The sequence below is a fragment of the Dryas octopetala genome, chromosome 9 (genome assembly GCF_963921425.1).
Source record: "Dryas octopetala chromosome 9, drDryOcto1.1, whole genome shotgun sequence".
In the NCBI taxonomy this organism is placed as follows: Eukaryota; Viridiplantae; Streptophyta; class Magnoliopsida; order Rosales; family Rosaceae; genus Dryas; species Dryas octopetala.
Window position 1 is genome coordinate 1,424,768 of NC_141374.1, and position 24,345 is coordinate 1,449,112.

Consider the following 24,345-nt stretch of genomic DNA (forward strand, 5'->3'; position numbering starts at 1 on the left):
GAATGTTGACTTGGACTCACTGAAGGATGGAAACCACTACTTTTAGTAATGACTATACAATCTGGACATCAAAGTCCAAAATTTGTTTGACAGCTTAAAAAGTCACTTCAAAGACCAGACCTGGCCTGTTGCAGTAAATCTTAAGATGTTCAATGTCCACAACCATCTCTCTATCCAAGTGACAATACAATACCAAGGAACTCTTCCCTGAAATTAATAACATAATTTTGAATTCCTTTTTTATGACAGGCTTGGTCTTCACAGTCAAGCAAACAAACTCTCTTCAAATCCGTACTTATTCATCTTCACAAGCGATTATTAGACGACTTCAGGTGGAAAGTTCCATCTTTCCAAAAAGTAGGCTTTCTAGTATTAGGACAGCAATCCAATGCCAATGTCCCATGTGAGATTCTAAAATCTAGAAGGTTCTTGACCAAAACTTCTCTCAAGGGCTAATTAAGTTTCAACGTTTTGTTTTTTACCATATACACCAATTTAATTTACAAACTTCCTAGACAAAAAATCTTATTTGAAAGTATTTTAAATACAAAGAATGTTGCATGTACAAATTGTAATTAGTACCATATACACTAATTTTAATTTACAAATTTCAAAGACAATAAATCTTATTTGAAAGTATTTTAAATACAACATTATTTATTAAGCACAATGTTGATTACATATCTCACAAGTGACCTACCTATGCAAGTGAGAGATATTCAGCAATGTGCAATGACCTTGCTACCAATGCTACGTGTCTTAATGGAATTAGATTCCTCCTCTTTTTGTAAAAAAAGCTAGCCCCTTACACTCTATTTTACATAGGCTTTTTTACATTTTACCCACCTAAATTTTGGGATTGATCTTACTTCACCACCTAAAAAAAAAATTGCGTCAGTTTATTACCTGAATTAAAAATTTATTGCAATGTAGTACCTCTAGCTCATTTTGTATAAATTTTTGTTAAAAATAAGGGTGTTTTGATCTTTTTTAAGTTTCTATTGTTAGAATAAAAATAGTTTTTGTACATTTTACCCACTTTGACACAATAGAAACTAACTTGAAAAGACCAAAACACATTTTTTTTCAACAAAAACTTAAACAAAATGAGGTAGAGGTAGTACATTGGAACAAATTTTTAATTCAGATGGTAAACTGACACAATTTTTTTTTTTTTTTTTGTGATGAAGTGAAATCGACTGCAAAGTTTAGGTGGGTAAAGTGTAATAAAGCTTTTACATATTGGCGCCAAACAGAGAAGGCTCGGAGGCAAGCTATTGGCATATAACTGCCATTACAAGTTACTTGCAGTGGTGTGAGTGAGATGGAGTTAAAAATTGACCACCATGCTTATAGTAGCTTAAGTTACAAGTTACATTATATAGTAGCTTCATGAGCTCTGCTTCTTTCACAGACAGTTTCATAATATTTCAAATTCAGAGTATGACTCTTTTCTCACATTTGCATTACATTCTTTTATTTTCTTTTACTTCCAGTTTTGAGTTACTAATTTCAATTTGTATTTTGTACTCTGAAACAGAAGTTGGGATCAATTACTCAGCATGGTTAAGAAAATTCTGCTGTTCGGATTTCCCTGTGTTGGGTCTCCAGCAGCCCTGAAAGAAATTCTGGAGGGATATACTGGAAAGAAAACTGTTTCTTCTGTGAAGTTTCTTCCTCCCAAAGATGGAAAATCAAGAGCATCTGCCAAAGTTCATTTCACAAGTACAGAATCTGCTAAAATGATAATACAATTAGCTGATGATCGATGCCTGTGGTATGGGAAGTCTTATCTGAAAGCTCGAGAATGGAAGTTTGACATCAAACCCAGCTCAAAATTGTTTGAACCTCATAGCTTGGACCATGCAAAACTGCACTTTGGATGCCAGGTTTCCCAGGAAAAGTTTTCTGTGCTTTGGACTACAACATCAAATGTTTCAGTGAAGTTTGGGATGGGATTTCTCTCATGATTCTGTTGAGTACAAGCTTGAGGTCTCCTCTGAAATTATTAGCCGGATTGAGCTGCATTGTCCACCTGGTCGACAAACAAAGTTTCTTCTCATCAAGGTTTGCCAGTTAAATTAAAATGATTACTATTATTTGTGCATGTATTTCTTTACTATAATTACACAGTGTAGAGAGTATATCCCACTTTGGAAATGTGAAATCTCATCTTACAATATATAATGTTCTGAGCCTTGTCATCATAATATATATGATATAGTAACTTCTAAATTAAGCTAGTCATCAAGTTGATTGCTTTGACACAGAGAATTTGAAGTCTGTTGGTAGAACACTAGCTATACTATACTAGTATGTGTGGCACTTGGGAGAAATAGCTAACATTTTTCTCTTCCTTTTTTCTTTCTTTTGCTAGTTACGTGGTGGCCCTCGGATTTATGCAAAATGAAGGAGAGTTCATTGTGGAGAGAGGTAACGCTTGCTCCTGTAATTCAGATCTTGTTCCACTTGTGAGACCACCTGCAGGCATTAATGAAGGAGTGCTGCTATGAACCTGTGAGGTGGCTTAGTGAGCAGTACAAAAATTACATGGCAGGTGACTGAATTCCTCAGTCATCTGCTATTTCCTTCATCTTGTGTATGTACACAGGGTCCAAATAACACCATCCAAAGTATACTTCTGTGGCCCAGAGGTAAATCTTTCCAATTGTGTTTTACGAAATTATTCCCAAGATATTGAGAATTTTCTTCGTGTTTCTTTTGGTGGATGAGGACTTGGGCAAGATGCGTTCTGTAGATTTGTGTCCACATACAAATCGTACGACTTGTACAGAGGAGGAAAGGAGAACTAGAGTCTGTGAAAGAATACTTTCTACTCTAAGAAATGGCATGGTCATTGGTGACAAGAAGTTTGAGTTTCTTGCCTTTTCGCCGAGTCAATTAAAAGAACAGTCTGTGTGGATGTTTGCTTCAAGGAGTGAGCTTACTGCTCAAGACATCAGAAACTGGATGGGTGATTTTCGTCCCATTAGAAATGTTGCAAAATATGCTGAAAGAACCTCATTGAGTTTACATCTATTTAGGACACCTAATCAAACTAAGAATACAAGAGGAAAACTAATTGGACATCCGGATACAATTAGGAGAAGTGAAAGTTACATACAACATGGAATATCTGTTCTACTAGGTTATGGAAATCAGGAAAATAGTAGGTGATAAGGATATCTTTTGAATTCCTTTATGGGCAAGGAACCTACAGGTATTTCACCTATAAAAGAAGGCTGAGGCCCCCTCTCTCATGTACCATCAAGCATATTGTTCCTACCCCATATTAGGAGTGCATAAGGAAAACAGAGAGAGAGGAAGACTTTTGCTGATGTAGTTGCTGCTGTCACTGCGTGTGTGTAAGTTGAATATCATCAATGGCTTCTCAAGGTTAGTATCTTTATGTTTGCATATAAGGTCTTACATGTGGTATCAGAGCACAGATTCTATGCATCTAAAGATCTAAAATATATATGAAGTCTGATTGCACGATTTCTTGTTGTTTCTTTGGTCTGCTATGCTAATTAAAACTAATACAATTTTTGGTTGGTTTTTAACTATAGAAACTTGTACGCATGCTAAAGAAATTTACAGCTTTTAACTACATGTGTTTTCATATTTGATGACTGATGACTGTTTAAATATTGTTGCTCAAGGTATAAACTGTATATTTGTTTCTTCTCAAGATAACAGCATATGTCTTTCTTTGGTTCTCAAGCATGACTAAATTCCGCATCAAGAATCATGACCCATAAGGATGTCAAGTTTTGATTAAAAACACTGTTTCATGTTTAGTCTACAGATAATCATGAATCAGTTGTTGTTAATTGATTCAAGTTAACCTTGACAAGATTGCATCGTGTGGCACTACCAATTGAATTTTCCGCTCATAAGTGTGAATTCAATTGGAAATATCTCATGATGGAACAAGGTGGTACATAAACTGATGTGAATATTAAAATTCTTTCTATCCACATATGAAAGGGTTTTGAAAAAGGATTAACACATTAGTTCATGCTATCAGCTTTGTGAAAGAAACGCAAGGCATGTTTGATATTTAGTCCACATATGATTATCACTCATGCATAAAGTTATTGGGGTTAAAGAATTAATTGTATTGTATATTCTATGCCTTTCAGTTGTGAATCCCTCTATCAATTCCATTGAACCCTTAACTGGTGGCAATTTTAAGAAGTGGAAAAGAGATTTGGAGATTGCTTTAGGTCTGTTAGATCATGACTTAGCACTAAGAGAAGATAAGCCACAAGAACTCACTGAGGAGAGCACTGCTGAACAAAAGCTCAAGTTCGAAAAATAGGAGAAAACCAATAGGATGTGTTTGCTGATCATGAAGAAGTCTATGTCAGAAGTTGTTTGTGGTGGAATTCCTGAGTCTGAAAATGCTAAGGAGTACTTGGAAGCTGTGAGCCAGAAGTTTAAAGAATCAGAGAAGGCTGAAACAGGGAATCTGATGAGCAAACTGACCTCCACGAGGCATGATGGAGTGGAGGATGTGAGGGTGTACCTTCTCGGCATGATAGAAGTAGCAAGCAAATTGAGGGCTCTGGAAATTCCCATTGCTGATGCATTCCTAGTTCATTTGGCATTGAACTCTCTTTCTTCAAATTATGATTAGCTTAAGGTAATCTACAATGCTCAAAAGGACAAGTGGGATGTGAATGATTTGATTTCTATCTGTGTTCAAGAAGAGTCTAGGATCAAGAAGGAGAAGGAAGCTCACACCGTGCACCTTACCACCAATGCTTCTAAGCGCCACTTTCCTAAACCAAATCATCATGCTGCTGAAAAATAAGGATAATTCAAAGACTAATCCTTCCTCTAAAAAGCCTAACACTTTGAATGCTAATAAAACTACAGATTTTAAGTGCTATTTTTGTGATAAGGCAGGTCACCTTAAAAGAAATTGCAGTAGGTACAAGCATTGGCTAAAGAAGAAGAGTGCTAAAGGTAAAACCAATTCAGTCCCAGTTTGTTTTGAGTCTAATTCTATAACTGTCCCTTTCAATTCCTGGTGGATTGACACAGGTTCCTCAATCCATGTTTCCAATTCCTTGCAGGACTTCGTAAGCCAGAAGACACCAAGTAAAGATCAAGATCATGTCTTCGTAGGGAATGGCAAGAAGGTTCCAGTCCATGCAATAAGGATCGTTAGACTTCAATTAGATTCTGGATTTTCTTTAGAATTAAGAGATGTTGTTTATGTACTTTCCATGAGAAGGAATTTGATTTCAGTTTCTCAATTAGTTAGGACAAATTTCAGTTTTGGTTTTTCTGTTGTAGGATTTGATCTGTTTTTGAATAAATTTTTAGTTGGCAATGGTCTTTTGGTTAATAATCTCTTTCAATTAAATTGTAGTAGCAAATTGGTTTCTTTTTCCATTGATTCGATAGGGCAAAAACGCATTCAAGTCCATGAAAATTCTTCAAGATTATGGCATCAAAGACTAGGTCACATATCTAGAAAAAGAATGCAACGCATAATCAAGGAGGAAATTCTTCCTCACTTAGATTTTTCAGATTATGGTGATTGCATTGAATGCATTAAGGGAAAAATGACTAGCTCTAGGAAATTAGAATCAACCTGAAGCCAGAGTCTTTTAGAAATCATTCATACTGACATTTGTGGTCCTTTTCCAACTGAAACTCTAGAAGGTCATAGGTACTTCATCACCTTCATTGATGATTTCTCAAGATTTTGTTATCTTTACTTAATTCCAACCAAATCTAGTGCTTTTGAGGTTTTCAAAGTGTTTAAAACTGAAGTTGAAAACCAACAAGACTTAAAGATAAAAGTGTTAAGGTATGATAGGAGAGGAGAATATTATGGCAAGCATGATGAACAAGGAACACACCCATCTCCATTGGCATGATACCTTCAAGACTGTGGAATTGTTGCACAATATACAAACCCTGGGACACCTCAGCAGAATGGTGTGGCTGAGAGAAGAAACAGGACATTGAAAGATATGGTGAGAAGTATGATTTGTAATACAGACCTACCTAAATTCCTGTGGGGAGACGCAATCAAAACAGCCAACTACATTTTGAATATAGTTCCAAGTAAATCAGTTTCCAAGAAACTTTTGAGTTGTGGAATAATAGGAAACCTAGTCTAAATCACCTGCATGTTTAGGGTTGTAAGGCAGAGGCAAAGGTTTACAATCCAGATTTAGCTAAGTTGGATCCAAGGACTGTGAGCTGTAGGTTCATAGGTTATGCAGACAGATCAAAGGGTTTTCGTTTTTATTGTCCTCACCACATTAATAGGATAGTTGAAACAGGAAAAGCAAAGTTTGTAGAACATAAGAGTGGTGGTGAAGCAGTGAATAAAGATTTTATCTTTGAGGAATAAGGAGATGTATGATTGTTTTTAGACAATGTTGTTGTAAGTTCCTCGAATCCAATATTAACATATTCTTTTGACCCTACCTTACCATCAAATGATCTCACTGACAGACTTAAGATAGTTAATCCCGACCTGGAAGAAGTCAACAATGATGAAGTTCATCAAGAGCAGCAAGAGGAGCCACCACAGCTAGAGATTAGAAGGTCCAGCAGAGAAAGGAGAACTACAACACTGCCAGATTTTGTTTATTTAAATGAGGCAGATTTCGATGGTTTTGAGTTTGAGGATCCAATTAGTTTTAAACTTTTAAACAAGTAATGAACAGTGAACATTCTGATCAGTGGCTTAAAGCCATGCAAAATGAACTACAGCCATGGAAAACAATAGAGTCTGGGAGCTAGTTGAACCAAAGCAAGGGATAAAGCCTATAGGATGTAAATGGGTGTTTAAAACAAAGAAAGATTTTAAGGGCAATGTAGAAAGACACAAGGCAAGGCTAGGAGCTAAAGGGTTTACACAGCAAGAAGGAGTTGATTATAATGAAACTTTCTCACCAGTTTCCACTAAAGATGCCTTTAGGATCATCATGGCATTAGTAGCACATTTCGACTTATTCTTGCACCAAATTAATGGATGTTAAAACAGTTTTTCTCAATGGAGAGTTGAGTGAGGAGATATATATGCAGCAGCCTGAGGGATTTATAGAAGAAGGAAATGAGCATTTAGTGTGTAAATTGAAAAAATCGATCTATGGTCTAAAACAGGCTTCTAGGCAGTGGTATTTGAAGTTTGACAACACTATCTCTTCACATGGTTTTGTCGAAAACAGGTTGGATGAGTGTATATATCTGAAATTTAATGAAGCAAGTTTATCTTTCTTGTCCTTTATGTAGATGATATTTCACTCGCTAGTAGTGATGAGAGTCTCTTGCATGAAACTAAAGATTTTCTATCCATGACCTTTGAAATGAAAGACCTGGGTGAAGCTGCCTATGTTTTGGGTATTGAGATTCATAGAGACAGAGCTAAAGGGTTATTAGGCTTGTCACAGAAAGCATATATTCAGAGTGTTAAAAAAGTTCAATATGCTAGGAAGTAATGGGGTTGAGGTCCCTTTTTCCAAGGGTGATAAGTTCAACAAGAAGGACTGCCCAAAGAATGATGTTAAGAGAGCTGAAATGAAGGACAAACCATATGCCTCAGTTGTAGGAAGCATCATGTATGCACAAGTATGTACGCGACCAGATTTAGCCTTTCCTATAAGTGTTTTAGGAAGATATCAGTCTGATCCAGGTCTTGCACATTGGAAGGCTGCAAAGAAGGTGTTGAGATACATGAAAAGAACTATAGATCATATGTTAGTTTTTAGAAGGGAAGATGAGTTGGAATTAGTTGGTTTTTTAGATTCTGATTTTGCAGGGTGTCAAGATACTTCTAAGTCAACCTCCAGTTTTGTTTTCATGATGGGAGGAGGTGTTGTAGCCTGGAAGAGTGTAAAACAGTCGACTGTTGCCACTTCAACCATGTTTGCGGAATATGTGGCATGTTATGAAGCTACAGTACATGCCATTTGGCTTAGGAATTTTATCCATGACTTAAAAATAGTTAACACCATAGAAAGGCCCATTCAGTTATATTGTGATAATAAGGGAGCTGTTTTCTACTGCAAAACAATAAAAGGTCTTCTGGTGTTAAGCATATAGACACTAAGTATCTGCTGGTAAGGGAGAAGGTTAGAGAAGAATAAATCAGGATTGATCACTAGCACCACAGATATGATAGCTGATCCGTTGAACAAGATAGTACCAAATTCAGTTTTTCAGAAGCATATCAAGACTATAGGCGTGCTGTCCAGTTTTGAGGATGCTTTAATCTAATGGGAGCAGCTTACAATTACTTTTGTTTGACAGTTTGAGTTATTTAATTTTCAGATAATAAGCTTTACATTTCAATTTTGGTGCATTAGTTATTTTCCTAGTTGAATAACTTCAAGTTTACATTGAATATTACAATATGATATGAAGTTTTCCTGTTTTTAAGAACTGTTAATAGGCATTAAGGATAGATCACTTTGTGATCATAAGGAGGACCATTAAATGACAGGTGAGATACTTCAAGATTAGCTCACATGTTATATGTTTTGTTCATAACTTGCTGGTAGTCTATGTGGTTATCATTGCTTGTGGTGATTACAGGTGGATGATACCATTTTTCATTGGAAATCATGTCTGTAGTCCCATAAGTTTATGGTAATTGACACTGAGTTTTGAAACAGATATTGTCTCAAATGGTTTTCCTAACTGTGCACGTGAGGAAATTGATTTTTAGTTGTAAAGAGGGTTTTAAATAGATGAAGCACTCAAGTGGGAGAATGTAAGAACCTCATTGAGTTTACATCTATTTAGGACACCTAATCAAACTAAGAATACAAGAGGAAAACTAATTGGACATCCAGATACAATTAGGAGAAGTGAAAGTTACATACAACATGGAATATTTGTTCTACTAGGTTATGGAAATCAGGAAAACAGTAGGTGATAAGGATACCTTTTGAATTCCTTTATGGGCTAGGAACCTACAGGTATTTCACCTATCAAAGAAGGCTGAGGTCACCTCTCTCATGTACCATCGAGCATATTGTTCCTACCCCATATTAGGAGTGCATAAGGAAAACATAGAGAGAGGAAGACTTTTGCTGGTGTAGTTGCTGCTGTCACTGCGTGTGTGTAAGTTGAATATCATCAATGGCTTCTCAAGGTTAGTATCTTTATGTTTGCATATAAGATCTTACATATGCTGCCAGGCTGGGTCAGTCTTTCAGCTCCTCCAGGGAAACTTTTAGTGTTGGTTATGATGAAATTGAATTCCTTGATGATGTGGAGATAGAAAGAGGTGGAACCAAATATTGTTTCTCTAATGGAATTGGGAAGATATCTGCTGAATTTGCTGAAAGAGTGGCAAGAAAGTGTGGGATAAGTTCTACTCCATCCGCCTTCCAAATTCGATATGGTGACTCCAAAGGTGTTGTGGCAGTTGATCCAACATTATCAAAAACCTTGGCGCTGAAAGATAGCATGTGCAAGTTCAAATCTCACAACTCAAAGTTAGATGCTTGATCGGATGTCTTGATGAAACCGGGATGCTGGAATTTGGCCAGGTGTTTGTGCAATGTTCTCACCATGCTATTTTCAGTGCCGGCAGCGCTACTTCAAGCCAAGACAATTTTGTTGTTAAGAGGAAAGTGTGGTTGCTAAAAACTCCTGCTTACACCCACGAGATGTATGTGTTCTAAAGGCTGTCAATGTGCCGGCTTTGCAACACATGGTGGATTGTGTTGTTTTTCCTCAAAAAGGAAAGAGGTATGTAACTTTCAGATTTGTACTGAATTTTAGTGTTTCTTTGTTTGACATTAGTTTGTTGCTTTGAAATATTTACTGACTATGCTTTTTCATTGAATTAGACAACATCCTAATGAATGCTCAGGAAGTGATTTGGACGGAGATGAGTACTTTGTTAGTTGGGACCTTGATATGATTCCTCCTAGGCAAGTTAATCCCATGGATTATACTCCAGCACCAATTATGGAATTGGATCATGATGTTACAAATTTACAATGGAGGTCTATAACTATATATTACTCAATTTAATTATCAAGTAAAATTATCTCAAGCTTATTCATAACATGGTTGATGTGCTGTTTTGCTAGGTTACTCTTGCAGGAAGTTGAGGAGTCTTTTACCAACTACATAGTCGATGACAACTTGGGGATCATATCAAATGCACATCTTGTGTTTGCAGACAGAGAGAGCCACGGAAGGCTATGAGTTCTCCATGCATTAAGCTCGCCAAGCTCAACTCCGACGCTGTTGACTCTCCCAAAACTGGTGTGGTAGTGAAATTGCTGCGCCAGCTACGGGTCAAAGAGTACCCAGATGTCATGGAAAAGCTTAACAAGCCCAGCTATGAGTCCACACGTGTGATTGGGAAGCTTTTTCGAAAGGTGAAAGATGTATCCAATTTAAGCTATCTTAAGTCCTTCACTAGGGAAGTGGCTAGCATGTGTTATGACCCTGACATGGAAGTAGATGGCTTTGAAAATTACATCAGTGAGGCCATGAATTACAAAAGTGAGTATGACTACAAGCTGGGAAACCTGATGGAATATTACGGCTTCGAAACTGAAGCCGAAATACTAAGTGGGAATGTCACTCAAATATCAAAGTTTTTCAATAAGAGACTGGACTTGGACACGATCAATTATGAAGTGAGGTCATTGAAAAAGGAAGCTCGAACCTGGTTTAAGGAGAAGCAGCAGCTGGGAAGTGATTCAAGTGAAAGTGATGACGATGTGTATGCAGCAGCAGCAGCAAAAGCGTCAGCTTGGTACCATGTTACTTATCATCCAAGTTACTGGGGTCGCTATGATAAGTCATTTATATATCATATAAATGTACTCTTTTTACTTAGATATTGAATGCAAAAGTTGATTGTTTTATAGAGATCTTCACATATTTCAGCGTTTGTATTTTCAGGAGCTGTAAAATGTAATAGATGGATAAATTGCGTTTTACTTGGGAATTTTTGGATAAAACCACTTAGAGATGAAAGCTAAGAGTTCAAAGAACGTGGGTCCAATTTCCAGAGTCATTGGATCAGCCAATTGTTCAAAACAAGCTGTCAAAGTCGAGTTATGAGTTATTCGGGCAGACTGGAGCTATTGGGCTTGAGGACGGTTTTAGCCAAGCTTATGAGCTTTTTCTTGGAAAATGTTTGTCATCAAAGTTGTAGCTGACATCAAGACCTTTTCAACGCCATCTTACACGTCCAATTTGGTGAAGATTAAGGCCTCCAAAAGCCCAGAATCAGATTCCCTACTGTAACCCGCAAGAAATTAGGAAAGCTGATTATAACTTTCTATTTTTAGTTTCCTATGTAGTTGCGTTTTTATGGGCTGCCTTTTTCCTTGTAAGTTAAGTAATTTGAGGTTTATTAGGACTAGGAAAAGGGGGAAAGACCCTATATAAAGCATAGCCCAGGTCATATTAAAGGACGGATCGTTACACTAAAAAGGGGAGACTGACTGAGGCGTGTGCGTGCATCTCTTTATTGCTGGGTTTTCTCTTCCATTCTTATGCTATTACTCGGGTTTTTAATTATGTTTATGTGTAACTAAACCTCAAGCTAGGGCAGGGCTACACCCTAGCAGGATGATATAGCAACTTTATTTTTATTTATCCATTAATATGATTCTTGGTTTGAACTTTTAATTGTTGTGGTTTATACTGGTTACATGCCTGATGCTTGATCACCATGATGGTATATGACTAAGTTATATGATGCAAAATTGAGTGAATGACACACTGATTTTGATGTATGCTTCTTGCAATTAAAAGGTGTAATTACTTAGGGTAAATACCATGCTATAAGAATTACATGATTATTTTGGTTACTTGAGTTCATTATCCTCTGCATGTTTATATCTAGCCTAAATACCATAGGGAGATTGCATGTTGTAGGAATTATTCTAGCCTAAATGCCATAAGAAGAATAAATAAATGATAACCAATCTTCAAACTAGAATTCCCCTTTAATGGATGAATGATATATGTGCTATATTGGAAAGCTTGTGGTGGACGCCTAGCCTTAGTCCTTTATATCTTTGATTTTACCAACTTATAATCCCTCTAAATCTTCTTTTTAAATTTTTATTTTTATTTTACTGCATTCAATTCTTAAATAATCTCAAAACGTAACTCAAAATTTTCTTGTTTTACAAGTTCAGTACTTGGAGCATCTTTTCAATTGATTTCAGTCCTCGTGGGAATGACCTCGTATTTAGCTTTGCTATACTAATAATAGCCTTGTTCTATTGCGAGTATATGTAGTGTTTTAACCTCTGTTTTGCAGGTGGCTAAAATTCTATCACGCTACAATGAGGGAATGGAAAGAGACCATTTCCTAAGCTTTCCATGACACGTGTTTGACAAGCTCATCCAGATCAAGAAGGACAAAACAAGCTAGTAGAAGAAATTCCTTACTTATGTCTTTGACAAAGTAAGCATGATCGGGTGTCTGTTTGAAAATTGAAAGATGTTCTTAATTAGCTCTTGTGTCAATGTGTTTTGCCTTAAAAATTAAGTTATGAATGTCATGATCTCATGATCTGTACTATGTTTTCTGTAAGCAATTCAATTTCTATGTATATCAGCAGAAACATGTGGTTCAAAGAGTGTGTTGATACCTTGTAGATTTTATAAACCTAAGTATTGTCCTTTTATGATACCAACCTTTAATTACTCTCTTAATTAATAAGAACTTAAAAGCTTTCTAGGATATCTTAATAACTTACATATATTTTTGGATTGCAATATTGTTTTACAGAAATAACATTGATTTTGACTATCTTTTCGATTCTTTATTTAATGACAAAGATTTCCTTTGTGTGCGAAGGAGGGAATCATGACCTTTATTCAGCATTGAAATATATATTAGCTTAATTTGTTGAAACAGAAAAAGAATATATGATTGACCAAAAAAAAAAAAAAAAACAAAGAACATATGTGTGTGCATAGCCAGTAGTGAGATTGACTAGGGATTGACAACCAAGAGACTCTGTGTTTGATCATGAACTTGGCTTTGGTTTTATTTTAACTTGAAGGTCTCAGGGACGTCTCTACACTTTCTCTGTTCAGCAGCCAAGGTTTCTTCTCTCTCTCTCTCTCTTTCTTGTTATTTGGCTATATTTTTGGGCTTTCTCTGATCAATCTTTGTTTTATCATTGGAACAATGTGAAATAATTTTCTCTGCTCCTTTTGTTCTTTTTATCTGTTTTGAATTTTTTGATAGCCTCTGGCTTTGGGGGGTATCAATTGATTTGCTGAGTTTTTGATAGTATAATTCTTGTTTGTGTGTGATAAGTTTTCTTCAATGAAGAGCTTTTCTTGGTGTGCATTGTTAGCAAGTGGGTATCTTGCTCTCAACTGCAAGTGCAAAAAAGTCTATTTTTTATCTTATGGTTTTCTTCATCCTTTTATTGAGTAGAATTATCATTCTGATCTCCTAGTTTGGAAATATTCTAAGAATCATATATTTACTTAGAAGGTTGTTGTATATTACGTACCTTATTTATCTTTTTAATGTGTTTGTTTGTTGCAACATAATGACATGTATTATGAATTTGGATGACTTAGGTTATGAGGTTCATATTTGTTCTTAGCTAATAATTTCAATCTCATAATACCTTTCTATAAAGACTTTCTGGTTTTTGATTTGTTAAGTTTCATAAAACTTTACAAGTACATTCACCAAAGCCAAGAACCTCTTTGCATAGATTGCAAAACATAGGATTACATTTTCATCTGTCATATTATGGTGTGGTATATAGGCTTCAGGTTGCTCACCTATTTTTTTTTTTATTAATGTTGGAATATCCAACTGGTGTCTTCTCCTAATATTCTTGGGATTCATCTAATCCTTTTTTTGCTCAAGATTGGATAGTTTTGCATCATCTACATGGTCAATTTACTACTCATTGTTCACATGTTTTCCTATTTTGAGTAAATTGATGAGCATCAAAACACCATTGTCTGGAGAAACTGAGGTTTGTTTGCTTTAACAGTGTAATCCTTACACTATATTTGAGAGAAATTCAATTTTCAAAATTTGATGGGAATAATAACTTTACAGTTTTTTATTAAATTTTCTGTATTTGAGAATATGAATTAGAATTGACCTCTTAGTGCTGGTGGTGCTAGATATTTACTGAATTATAACATGAATGATGGCTTCCAACTACAGGGGCCTCAGCAAGAACTCCATGGAGAAGCATTTCAATCTTCTGAGTCATTACTACTGATTGAACGATGAACCAGCTAACACACACTGTTCTCGGCCACCAACCCAACCCAATTTCAATGAGAAAATAGTCAAGCAAGATGTGAAAGAAATTAAGTTGTGTATCTCCTCATAAAGGTCAACTGATGCAGGACTTCAACTCAGCATGTCATTATTTTTACGAGCTTTTATGCTGTCAACTTCTCTACTATGTATTTTGTATAGCTTTTTTATTTGTTCCAAGCATCAATCGGGGGATTGCTTCTTGTTTCCTCACACAGCCATTGACAATTTGACGTTAATATTCTCAATGACCATATGTTCACCAAAGTAAAATGTTTTGTAATGTTCCCCAAACCTCAAGCTTGATTAATGTGTGTTGGTGAAGCCCTATTCTGAGCCTAGCCAACCGAAAAAGTCGGTCCAACAGAGTGCCAGTTTACCGACATGTCAATACCAAACTCGGTATCCAAAATGGCCAACCGAGAGGGTTTGGTTGGTACACCAATTTGGGGTTCTCGGTTCGGTAACCGAACCGAACCCGGCCCTAAGTCAAGCAAACAAACTAGCCATTAGTCGTTGGGCCCTCAGGTTCTAAAACAGTTGTGGGCTAGTTTTGGGCCTTGAACCAATGCAGAAAGCCCACTCTGCCTCTACAAGTTTGCGAGTAACCCAAGCCCAACAACAAACGATTTCACCTGTGTTTCATCGTGCTCCTGTTAAAGACTCCCAGATGTCTTCTAAAAACGAAAGCTTTTATCCTTCCCAAAACGCCAACACCATTCATGTCTTCTAAAAACGAAAGCTTTTAGAAGACATTCATGTCTCGGTATCCAAAATGGCCAACCGAGAGGGTTTGGTTGGTACACCAATTTGGGGTTCTCGGTTCGGTAACCGAACCGAACCCGGCCCTAAGTCAAGCAAACAAACTAGCCATTAGTCGTTGGGCCCTCAGGTTCTAAAACAGTTGTGGGCTAGTTTTGGGCCTTGAACCAATGCAGAAAGCCCACTCTGCCTCTACAAGTTTGCGAGTAACCCAAGCCCAACAACAAACGATTTCACCTGTGTTTCATCGTGCTCCTGTTAAAGACTCCCAGATGTCTTCTAAAAACGAAAGCTTTTATCCTTCCCAAAACGCCAACACCATTCATGTTGATCACATGGCCTTTAGAGAGGCACATTCATCCTTTTCCAATAAAAAAAAAACCGTGTTATGTTCATGTCTTGTGGACATATGGGTTTTACGAATATGAGTTGACACCAACACTGACTAATTGTGTAATACAACCAAACATGAACATGACATTTTTACTCGACAGATAAAACAACATGATCCATATGAGCAAAAGAAAAAAAAACCTCCACTTTCTTCGTCTTCATCCTTGTATAGATTGAACAAATAATAAATGCTCATCAAATAAATACAATAAGGCGATACAAACAACAATCTAGGTGTCCAGCAATTGTTGTAACACTATACAGCACACAAAAAATTGGCTAACTATGACAACCCTTGAACAAAATGGGGAAAACAAGTAAATAAATTGGGGGTTTTGTGAGGTACAAGAAGAGAGTGGATTGCCAGTTAGAAAGCACTCCAATTATCAGATCCTTTCTTTGGAGTATGACTCTCTGATGAAACCTTAAATGGGCCAGAAGAACCAAATGGATCTGTATCATCAAAAGAGTATGCACTGTTTCCGAAATCTTTTGTGCTGTTTATGGAGTCAAACCTTGTGAGCTGACTGTTACCAAAGTCTTTGCTGCTGCTTATGGAATCAAACCTTGTGTGGCCGAAATCTTTGGTGCTATTTATGGAATCGAACCTCGTGAACCTCTCAGGTTGTGAAGAAAAACCACTGTCATTCCTGCTGCTGAAGGCATCAAACCTAGAGAAATTGTCAAAGTAGTGATCCCCAGCCTCGCTGTATCTCGGAGAGTTGCCAAACCTGGAGAGTGGAGTGCTAGGAACAGAGTCTTCAAAGAACAGGCTCTTTTTCTGAAAGGTGTTTTCTGCATTAGGGGACCCAGTTCTTACTGAGCTGACTCCAAAGTCATCAGATCCAAAGAAATCTCTATGCTCAGAACCTGAACCCTGTAAGTTGACATCAAATACAGGAATGATAAATACATTTGGTGTTATCTAACAATCAGGATTCAGGAGCTAAAATGGTGATTCAAGATGTTCAGGCTCACCTTGGTCTTGACAGGGTTAAAACCCCAGACAGAGTCAGTATCATCATTATTGTCAAAGGCACCCCAGGTCGATTCATCAAAACTTCTGTCATCAGGAATATATAGAATCATCATTAGCATGTAGATAGACATATGAAAGTGGAAGTATGGTTCATCACTTCATCCTAAACCAACAGGTCACCAGTTCGACTGGCACCCTCTGGTTGCAAACCACCTCCTAACCAAAAATGTGGAAGTATGGGAGAGAGAGAGAGAGAGAGAACAAAGTAGGATAAGTGGAGAATTGAATTAAACCCCTACCCATGTGTTTCTGCATCTGCATCGGAACTTTTACCATAATGGATGTCTGAGAACTCTCGAGATGGGCTTTCTAGAGCTGCCCTTCCAGCTGGACTACCATTGGGGCTTCTCGCATATTCATCTTCACCGTGGGTGAAAGCAGATTCACTTTCATGGGCACGTTCTCCAGTGCTGAAAGAATTTCCTGACTTTTCATCAGCAATTGACGATGAATCAGGAGTTGAACTACGATCTGGAGAAGCCTTCTCTCTCTGAACAGATGCAGATTGTGGTTTGGCCGAGGCATCAATGGTGAGATCATTGCCAAATCCTGAAAAAGTTATTGGGGGCCCATAAATAAGAATGAACAAGTATTAACGTTACATTTTTGTTGGATTACTATGCTTATAGTGCTTCTGCGTATCTCAGAACATTTACTAGAGATTTACTTTATTTTTTTTTTTTTAAAAGGATGAGGTATAAGAACAAGAAAATTTGTGCTAGGAAATAGGACAAACCTTCATCTTCGAACTTATCCCAATCTTCATCCCAAACAGCTGCTTCCTCTTGAATTCCAGGTTGCCAGCCTTAAGAACCATCACATGCAAATGTTATGAATGGATCCAAAATATGAAAGAAGATTGTTGCGACTTTAGGGTAAATTCAAGCATAATGAGCGACAAATTGAAAATATACAAACTTTGCTTTCTCCAATCAAAAAGGTGAGAATTGTAAAGCAACTTGGAATTTGATTCCTTAGAAGTTTCTGAAAACTTGCCCATACACAGGGCCACAGCACATATTCACTACTTTGAGGGCATTAAGGTGACTTGTGTGATAAACAAGGATATGACAAATGAAAGCCTCAAACTCCCATGCAGATAAACCTACATGGATACTTGTGTTGTAAATAAATAAGTAGGCGAGTTCAATTCTTAAACTCAGTTGAAGGTTTTAACTGGGTTCATGGATGAAACATATGCTTCAAAAAGCAGGGAAGCAATCAGCAAGAAAGAAAAGTCCCAATTCATGACAATCAACAGACGCACACGTGTGTATAACAGGTTTCAAGAACTTGGATCAGTAAGTAAACTCAATATAACATATAATCATACATAAGAATGTAAGGTTTGAACCATTAAATAAAATAGGTGCTTGGCAATCCAATGGCTCAAACTCTACATGCTTACATATGCTTATTAAGAGAAAATCTGATACATATATATATATATATATGGAACTTGGACCCAAATATTTGGATCTCTCTTTCTTTTCATATAAAGAGAGATCCCTCATTATAAGAAGACTACACAAAAATATATATAATGATACACTATCTGTCTTCTCCAATATGAGTTGCTTAAGTGAAACAACACAGAATAATGTTGACAATTATGTGACTGTAGGTACCAATTGGAAGCTCAATGATTGCAGTTGACTTCATGTCGAATCCATGTTTCTTGCAACGTTCAGTTAGAGCCTTCATTAGCTCCTCAAGATCATATTGTATACGATCAGCACGGACCTAGAGCAGCCATAACGAATCAGTGATAAGACACATTTACACACAGTACAGGTCATGGGCTTATGGGAAAGAGTACCTGAAGAATACCATCCACACTACCTCCTTGCTCCATTTTAACAATTGCTTGGTGCAATTCCATTTTCCTCTCCTGAGAATGAATCAAGTAAAATATAAATCATGAAAAAATTTCTTATGAATAAACACTGAGGTCATTTAAAGAAGACACACCTCAAAGTACTAAATTCCAGACAGTCAAGAAATAAAACATCACAAATAAGCAGCAGCTATAGGAGAGAAATGAATATGAACACTGATGTATGGAAGTCTTAGCTTGTAACACCTCTGCCCCAAAAAAAATATAAAGAAAGAATGGGAGAAACAGATAGAAGAAAAGAGCAAGACTTGTCTGTGTGTGTAACAAATGACATGGTTCTTAGATCGGCACATCGCAAGTGTAGTTACTAGCTACACCCCACTAAAGTTTTCGGGTCATCAGTCCTGAAACAAAGAATATTATTACCTGAACTTCACGAAACGTGGCCTCTTCAATAGTTAACTTAGATGCTATTTCTGCCACTTGTTTGTACTTCTCTTCATATTTCTTAGTCAGTGATTCAGCCTGCAATACCACTTGTTAACATAAAGTAAAGGGAAACAGTTCTTGCAGAGTAGCACAATTATGCATATATTAGAAATACCTCACGCTTGTCTGCCAATGCCCTTTCGGTGATCTCATTTAATCTGTTATCACATCTGCTTTTATACAGAACCTGTATGCATAAATGACAAGAAAAAAAAAAACAGGCAAGGTGAACCAAAAAAGAGTGTACCATGACCAGAATTCCACTGATTAAGAAATTTATAACTGTACCATAGTAGTTTACATAAAATATCTTAATGCTCTCAACAGCCAAATAAGACCCAAAAGAAACAAGTAACCAAAGAAAATGCCAAAAAGCATTTCTATCTCAAAACTTAATAGTGTTTCCATGACAGTCATTTTTATGATTGAATTCAAGGTTCAATTCAGCAAATAGGTAATCAAACCCAGGCGACAAAACTACCACAAGCACTTTGTGATTACTAAAATCACTTTGCATATAGCAAGCTTTTTATGATTCCAGCATGATAAGCAACAAAGGTACGCTCTACCATTATAGCATCAGTGCATCACTAGGCACCTCATATAGAGTGAAGCAGCATGCATTTCAACTACCCCGTGAGCAAGGCCTAAATTATTCTCACATTTTATTAGATAAATCTACATATACTATCCAAACATTTGAGCTTACTGTATGAGGAATTTAACAATAATCTACTGACAACTGACCAGAAGAAAAATAATAAAAGAGAGAATCTACTCACCAGTTCCTGCATTTTGTTGCGATAGAACTCAATTTTCTCTCTTGAGTCCAAAATCACATTCTCAGTTTCTTCAACCTAACATGAAACAAAGAATATTCGTTTATATCCCTAGGAAAAAGCGAAGTAAAAAGTAAAATCTGAGATAAAAATAAATTTCAATGATAAGAAACCTGACAAGCAAATTATTTTCTCCAAAACCGTATAAAAGTTTTTTCCTATCTAAGAAGTGTAAAGGAAGAGGAATGATCGAGTATAAAATTTATTCCCATAAAAAAAAAATGAAAACATATCATTGATCAATATTGTATAACTCCTAATAAGCATAAAAAAAAATTAAATCAAAGAAAGATATTTTTGTTTTATTTATTTCATTATCACTTTTAATATTTTTAATCTTAGAGATTTACAAGTTATTTACACTTGTACAAAATTTCATACACCTTAGCCTTTGTGTCTCTGTAAATTAATCACTTTCTCATTTGAAAAGGTGGCTTCAAAGGTAAGCTTTATTACATAGGAGAAGAAAAGGAAGAGGAAGGAACTTTGTTCGGGACAATGTGACCCACCTCTAAGGGTGGGTCTAACTTATACAGAACTAAATCCTTAACTGAGATAGCTAGTCTAATTCATATTTGTGATACCAAGTAGGGACTATTATCTAATTTAATTGTCTCATCTTATCCTTGGCCCATCTCCCAACATGACCCACCTCTAAGGGTGGGTCTAACTTATTTAGGACTAAATCCTTACCTGAAATAGCTAGTCTAATTCATATTTGTGATACCAAACATGGGTAAGGGACTATTATCTGATTTAATGGTCTCATATTATCCTTGTCCCGTCTCCCAAACGAGACTGCAGAAAGATAAACAAGACTAGGTTTACACTTCAAGCAAGATTGTGGCAAGTGAGAATTAAAGGTACAAAAAAATTTGCCTTGTTCCCTGCATCTTTAGGCTCTTGAAGTTTTGAGTTTGCTGAATCCGGCTTCCCATTATCAAGTTGGTTTACAACCAAACCCTCTGTCCCTAGCGCTCTCGAATGTTGCTGATTGAATTGCAATGCACCATCAGCCTGGGGGGCACTTACCTGCATTGGTGGCCTCATACCTGTGGCAGGTGCCATCACCTGGGAACCTTGCATCCCTTGCTGTTGTCCAAAACCTAAATGCAAGGAAAAAAAAAAAAAAAAAAAAACCTCATCAATAAATATCTACTTAGAAGAACTAATTGTATAAGAGGAACTCTAACCATTACCAGGGTTGGGACTCCAAGCTGCATTTCCATAAGTGACTTTGGGTTGACCTGTCATGGACAGCAGTGTCTCATCATACATAATATTACTTGGAAGCGCAGCTGGAAGAGGGCGACCTTCCCTGTAGCGTTCCATCAAATAGAGAGAAAAGCAAAACTCCCTCAAGGAAAGCATGCTGTCATTATCCTGATCAGATAAGTCCCACACCTGCTTTAAAACCTCTGAGAAAAGCCAAAATGGACATTATTGAGTATTTGTAGAACCAAACAAAGTCTTCAAGGAGATTGTCCAAATTTATGTAAAGGTATAATAATTCCGATGACACCATTATCTTAAGGGTGTGACAAACATCTTGGGCCAAATTAGATTTGGCCTATCAACCAAAAAGTAAATCAATTGGAAGCAATTGACCTGTCCAATAACAAGCAATTACATCATAGTAAAAGTAAATTGAATGCCCGATTATAGATGAAAGTAAGTGCAGCAGTATCTTCTTGTAGGAAGAGAATGGAAGACTGAATTTAATCAGCCAAATCCCCACCATAATGTAAACCAACACCTTGGATACTTACACAAAGAATTTACTGACATAATATCACATATAAAAGCACATCACATCACCCTACACAGTGTACCACTGGTAAACCCAAAGATATGATTCAAATCAATACCTTCACGGGATCAAAAATCAAGAGGATGAAGAAATTTGGCATGAGGTTGACATTACCAATTTGATCCACAAATGAACCAAGATACTCCAACAAAAAACCATATGAAATGCTGAACTATGGACTTGATTTCAAGAAGAAATTACTGGGTTATTTCATTTATTATGTTGTCCAAACCTAAATCAAAGATTTGTAATCCAACCTAGTGCATTATTTATGCTTACACCCAAATGGGACAAATAAAAAAGTAAACTTACCTCTTGGTAACCTCCAACTCAGAAATAGATTCCGCGCCTGCTCACCAGTGATTCTCCCATCTCTGTCAGTGTCTACTTCCATAAAGACTTTCATATATTTCTGAACATCAGATGGCTTCAACTTTGGCCAAGGAGGCTGTGAACTTTCAGAAGTAGAGTTTCCAACTCCAGCTGAAACCCCAGGTGGTGGAAAAGAGGAAGAACCTGGAGCTGAGACTTGCTGGCTTGGGTTCAACGGTGCCTGGGGCCGCTGAAACTGGCCACTAGAAGGCTGCATCGTGAATGTACTCAGTGAATCAAGTGCATTGAGCTTACTGGAAGATTGGGACCCACTGGAAACTGGAACAAGGGCTGCTGAAGTAGGTGCACTACTGGCAGAATATGTTGACCCAGAAGATTCTTGTTTCTGTTGAGCGGGTGCTGCAGAAAATACATCACCTGCAAAAGCCGAACTGGATGCAAATCCATTTCCAGAAACAACTAATGCTTTAGAGTCATTAACTGTCAGCAGGGAAGATGTTGAAACTGGAGGTTGCGGTTTTGATGTAGATGAGGGCATGGAAGGACTATTCCCTCTGGGCCCAGCAGGAGGTGCACCAGTGCTTCGACTAAGCCAATCGTTTGAGATATTTGAGCTCAGAACATTGGGAGCCCCCATACCACCTCCAACATCCTGTGGTGGACGGGAATGCATACCAGTAGGCATTCCAGTCGGCATGGCTTGAGGAGGTCTGAAAGACTGATTTTGCTGATGCGGAAAATAATTCTGGTTCATAGTTGCATTAGGAACTCCTGGTCCTCTAAATCCAAAATTTTGAGATGTTGGGGGCGTTCCCAGACCCATCTGTGGAGCAGATGCAGCAGCCACTGGATGTGATTGAGGTGCAGATGTGGCTGCAAGATTAATTTGTGGAGCAGGAATTTTTGCAGCGGCAGGACCATATAATGCTGCCTTGACCATATCTGGTGTTAATTCTCTCTTACTCTGTGCCACAGTCACAAGTCTGAGAGCATTATAAAATTCTGGGCGACCAAGAAAACCAGTTTTGTTCTGATCAGCATGCATCCATATCTGCAACTCGTAAACAAACAACATTTGAATAGCCAGAAGAGGCATGCTAAATCAAACTTTGAAGTTGGTCAAAGGAAAGATTAATTTAAAAATAAAAAGGGTAAATGGGATTAATTAATTTTGAAACCGTTGATAGAATCAGGGGAAAACTGGAGTAAATGAAATGTAAAGGAAAATACACTCAGTAGCAACAGCTCCAATTAGCACAAGCACCAAAATTCTTAACTGTTTGAAGTTGTTAACATGATGAATAATAATGACATGAAGAGCCCAGAAAAACATGTGAGTGGAACAATCATTTTCATGTTTCCAGAGATAGCAAGTTGTAAAATTGTCCATGAGAACAAGGTCAGTGAATGTGAAGTTGGTCTATACCAAATCTCTCAACTTGTACTTTTCCTAGTTTTAAAATGACGGAATTCAGAGACGAAGAGATAAACAGATATTCAAGCTTATTAATACACAAATATACAAACAGAGGCTGATCCATATATATATGAGAGAGAGAGAGAGAGAGAGAGAGAGAGAGAGAGAGAGGAACCTGGGCAAGAACTGATTTGGGCAAATTGGCACCCTGAAAGAAGGCGACGGCTTCAGCTCCGCTGATCCTGCCATCGCCATCCAAATCTGCTCTTCTGAAGAAGGCTTCGAGCTGATCCGTATTCGCACCCGCCATTTGTTTCCAATTTCACACAGATCACACCCACTCAACAATATCCAAAACCCCAAATCAAATCATACACGCACATCCACAGTCGTTGCTCAATCTCAAAAATGGAAAATCAAATGCTAGTTTCGTGCGATCCAGAGATTGCTGGTTGCTCCTTGGATCGATATCAGGCGACACACAGAGGAGAAAGAAATTTGGACATTTATTTATATTTTATAATAATAAATTTAAGATAAAAAGAAAAAATGCATCAGATGGGTGGTGGTGTCCTGTTAATCACTCAATTGTAATTGTAATTAGGGAGGGATAAAATTAACCTAACGACTTACTTACCATTATGGCATAGTGTAATAACTCCCGACCTTTTTTCTTCTAAAATCAATCAATCTACTTTATGTCCGCCCGCCGGCCAGACGAAATAGTGACGGAAGTACGCAGTATCAAAAAACAGTAGTTCAAGGCCTGAGGAACCTATGAGGCTGTGAGTAAATTTAAAAAAATAAAACAACCCCACCCAATAATATAAAAAATATAAAAACCCAATAATAATTATACAAGGGTGAGGGATTTTTTTAAATTTAATTATTATTATATTTAAAATACTTGTGTGTAATTTGTTTATTTATTTATTTTTTTTAGTAAACACCTTTTTATAATTTTTCGAATATTGAGATAGATAAAACAAGAAGTTTCTATTTCGGCAGGGTGAGTGTATGACATACGCATCCAATTGTTTTGAAAATCTATACTCAAGTAGTTAAAATGGAAATCATAAACATCCAACTATTAAATAAAGTAAAGGAATAAAATTTTTATTCCTTAAGACATATAGATGTGTGTTGTGAGGCCCTGA

At 37.0% G+C, this 24,345-nt stretch overlaps 1 protein-coding gene and 1 pseudogene across 1 annotated transcript; one reads left to right on the top strand and one right to left on the bottom strand.

The window, feature by feature from the left end:
- The first annotated feature begins 1,562 nt into the window (after positions 1–1,562).
- Positions 1,563–12,394, top strand: LOC147273094 (RNA-dependent RNA polymerase 1-like; annotated as a pseudogene).
- Positions 12,395–15,545: 3,151 nt separating this feature from the next.
- LOC147273095 (Calcium-binding EF hand family protein) lies at positions 15,546–23,843 on the bottom strand. Its single transcript, XM_086256781.1, has 13 exons — positions 23,364–23,843; positions 21,751–22,822; positions 20,828–21,046; positions 20,508–20,734; positions 19,572–19,646; positions 18,905–18,976; positions 18,727–18,825; positions 18,283–18,354; positions 18,092–18,206; positions 17,200–17,268; positions 16,703–17,012; positions 16,403–16,487; positions 15,546–16,301 (listed from the first exon to the last, which is right to left on the bottom strand). The coding sequence occupies exons 1-13, from the start codon at positions 23,496–23,498 to the stop codon at positions 15,792–15,794; spliced, it is 3,060 nt and encodes a 1,019-aa protein (XP_086112907.1). The 5' UTR covers positions 23,499–23,843; the 3' UTR covers positions 15,546–15,791.
- Positions 23,844–24,345: the final 502 nt, after the last annotated feature.